Source organism: Otolemur garnettii, unplaced genomic scaffold, assembly GCF_000181295.1.
Source record: "Otolemur garnettii isolate 467f Iridium unplaced genomic scaffold, OtoGar3 scaffold00022, whole genome shotgun sequence".
NCBI classification, from domain to species: domain Eukaryota; kingdom Metazoa; phylum Chordata; class Mammalia; order Primates; family Galagidae; genus Otolemur; species Otolemur garnettii.
This window is the reverse complement of record NW_003852417.1, coordinates 22,604,648-22,608,015: the sequence shown is the minus strand read 5'-3', so window position 1 is coordinate 22,608,015 and position 3,368 is coordinate 22,604,648. Positions and strand designations below refer to the sequence as shown.

General features: G+C 40.5%; 1 protein-coding gene across 2 annotated transcripts in view; it reads right to left on the bottom strand.

The window, feature by feature from the left end:
- Positions 1-3,368, bottom strand: part of SPAST (spastin) — a 62,439-nt gene that overhangs the window by 46,202 nt on the left and 12,869 nt on the right. Inside the window, exon 2 of one of the 2 annotated variants that reach the window (XM_003787512.3) lies at positions 1,304-1,390. In XM_003787512.3, coding sequence (XP_003787560.1) covers positions 1,304-1,390 — 87 coding nt within the window. The remainder of the gene's footprint in view (positions 1-1,303; positions 1,391-3,368) is intronic. The other variant, XM_023511890.1, reaches the window with a different exon arrangement.

Below are 3,368 nucleotides of genomic sequence, written 5' to 3'. Positions count from 1 at the left end.
GGCATTGTGGCGGGGGCCTGTAGTCCCAGCTACTTGGGAGGCTGAGGCAGGAGACTCGCTTGAGCCCAGGAGTTGGAGGTTGCTCTGAGCGTGATGTCATGGCACTCTACCCAGAGGGATAGCTTGAGGCTCCGTCTCAAAAAAAAAAAAAAAAATAAGTAGTAGAGTCATCTTGCCAGGTAACATCTATTGAATGGATTAATTCTTAGCCTAACACTATAAATTCTTATTGTGAATTTATTTTAGCTATGAAAAACTGAAGTACTTTAATAGTAGAACCCACATACTATACAGTATGCATAGTATAGTATTTAAAAATTTAGGCTCTGAAGTCAGACTGAGTTCAAATCCTCACTATACCACTTGCAGCTATGAGATTTTAGTAAGTTATTTAATTTCTCTATACTTCAGATTACTCATCTAAAAAATAAAGGTAACACCAGCTACAGAGTATAATTTTTACAGGGTAAAAATTAAAAGAAATACTACATAGGAAGCACTTACAATGATGCTTGTGCATAGTGTATTATAACTGTGCAATAAATATTACCTATAACATTTATAGATATTATTGGACTCTAATTTTTAATTCAAGTGTGAGTCAACATAAGATATTTACAGGTTATATTCCAACATGCAGTCAAGAAGCATTACCCAGAAGTGCAAGGGGTTTGTGGATTAACTACTCCTTCTCTCCTCTCCAGTGATGAAGGGACTACATTTTAAAAATAGGGCTCAAACACGTGATCGATCACCAACAGTGGTTCCAAGGATACAAATAATGTACCAGTAAGTCACTGCTGGCCTGCTACAGGTAAATCAAGTTCAGCATATCTGATTATAATTTCATTTTTAGAGTAGATCATAAGAATTAACTAAAAGTCTACAAATGTTGGCTCGGTGCCTACAGCACAGTGGTTATGGTGCCAGTCACATACACCATTTGGTGGGTTTGAACCTGGCCTGGAGCAGCTAACTAACAATGACAACTGCAACAAAAAATAGCTGGGCATTGTGGCAGGCGCCTGTAGTCCCAGCTACTTGGGACTACAATTCTCTTGGGCAAGAGAATTCTTGAGCCCAAGAGTTTGAGGTTACTGTGAGCTGTGACACCATGGCACTCTACCAAGGGTGATACAGTAAGATTCTGTCTCTAAAACAAACAAAAAAACAAAGTCTACAAATGTTAACAAAGATATTTTAAAATGTTTAAACATCTTTACTAAGATAAACAGATCTGAAATCAGGACAATCATGTGAGTATAATTTGGAATGCTATAAACAAATATAATTATAACCATACCTTGTCCTGTAATTATGACCGCTATTCCTTTTTCTAGTTCTTCAATACCTTTCTTATACCATTCCACAGCTTGCTCCTTCTGTCCTGCTTTAAAATAAAAATAATTATTTGTACATATCTTGAGTATGAACAACACAATAAACATATCCGAAAGCATGCTACTGATACATGATACCTAAAAAATACAGTTGTGATGAAAGAAGTCTGAAAAACATCACTATATAATTTCTTAGTACTTTCAGTATCTTGATGTGTTTTTGTATTTCTAGGAAGAGGGAATACAGTCACATTGTTTCTCAAAATTTTAGGGTTTTGTGTCCTTTTTGGTTACTATCTCATGGTATTCATGTTTGTAACCACTAAAATGCTATATTAGGAAAAGAATTTTTTTTTTTTTTAAGAGACAGAGTTTCACTTCGTCTCCCTCGGTAGAGTGCCATGGTAGAGTCACAGCTCACAGCAACCTCCAGCTCCTGGGCTTAGGCAATTCTCTCAGTAGCTGAGAGAGAATCCCTCCTGAGTAGCTGGGATTACAGTGCCCATCACAACGCCCAGCTATTTTTTTGTTGCAGTTTGGCCAGCACCCTACCCACTGAGCCACAGGCACCACCCAAGACTTTTTTTTTGAGACAGTCTCACTATGTCGCCCTCAGTAGAGTGCCATGGCGTCACAGCTCACAGAAACCTCCAACTCTTGGGCTTCAGCAATTCTCTTGCCTCAATCTCCCAAGTAGCTGGGACTACAGGTACCTGCCACAACAGCTGGCTATTTTTTTTTTGTTGCAGTTGTCACTGTTATTTGGAAGGCCCGGCTAGGTTTGAACCTGCCAGCCCCCGTGTATGTGGCCAGCATCCTAGCTGCTGAGCTATAGGCACCAAGCCAAGAAAAGAAATTTTATTTAGGAATTTTCTTAAATAGATGCTTTTGAAAATCATAAACATATTTTCCATAAAAGTGAGGGGGTAAAGCTCTGTTTAATATTTAAATTTGATAGAATGTATTCATTGTTGGGTGCCTCCTTTCTAGAATAACATTTTTTTTCTTTTTGAGACAGTCTCACTTTGTTGTTCCAGTAGAGTGTCATAGCTCACAGCAATGAGCACTTTGTTGTCCCAGTAGAGTGTCATAGCTCACAGCCCCAGAGCTCGTAACTCTTAGGCTCAGGCAATTCTCTTGCCTCAGCCTCCCATATAGCTGGACTACAGGTGCCTGCCACAATACCAACTATTTTTAGAGATGGGGGTCTTGATCTAGCTCAAGCTAATCCAGAACTCATGAGCTCAGGCGATCCACCCACCTCAGCCTCTCAAAATGCTGGGATTTCAGAGTAAGCCACTGCACCCGGCTACTTCTTATTCTTCTTTCTTTTTTTTTTTTTTTTTTTAGAGACACACTGTGTGATCACAGGAGGCTGCAGTGCAGTGATATAATCATAGCTCAATGAACCGTCCAACTCCAGGGCTTAAGCAAGCTTTCTGCCTCAGCCTCCCAAGTAGCTAGGACTATAGGCACCCATGACGAGGCCCAGGTAGTTTTTCTATTTTTAGTAGAGAGGAAGTCTTACTCTTGCTCAAACTGGTCTTGAACTCTTGAGCTCAAGCAATCCACTGGCCTGGCCTCCCAGTGTTAGGATTACATTGAGCCACTACAACAGGCAAATAATCTTTCTATTTTTAGTAGATATGGTGTCACTCTTGCTCAGACTGGCTGTGAACTTCGGAGCTCAAGCAATCCACCTGCCTTGGCTTCTCAAAGTGCTGGGATTACAGGCGTGAGCCACTGTGCCAGGCATAAAACAATCTTTTTTTTTTTTTCAGAGTCTCACTTTATCACTCTCATTAGAGTACTGTGGCATCATAACTCACAGCAACCTCAAACTCTTGGGCTCCAGCAATTCTCTTCAGTCTCCCAATAGCTGGGACTATAGACACCTGCCACAACACCTAGCTATTTTTTAGAGACAGGGTCTTGCTCTTGCTCAGGCAATCCACCCACCTTGGCCTCCCAGAGTGCTGGGATTATAGCTATGAGCCATCTTGCCCAGCAAAACCATTTTTTTTTTTT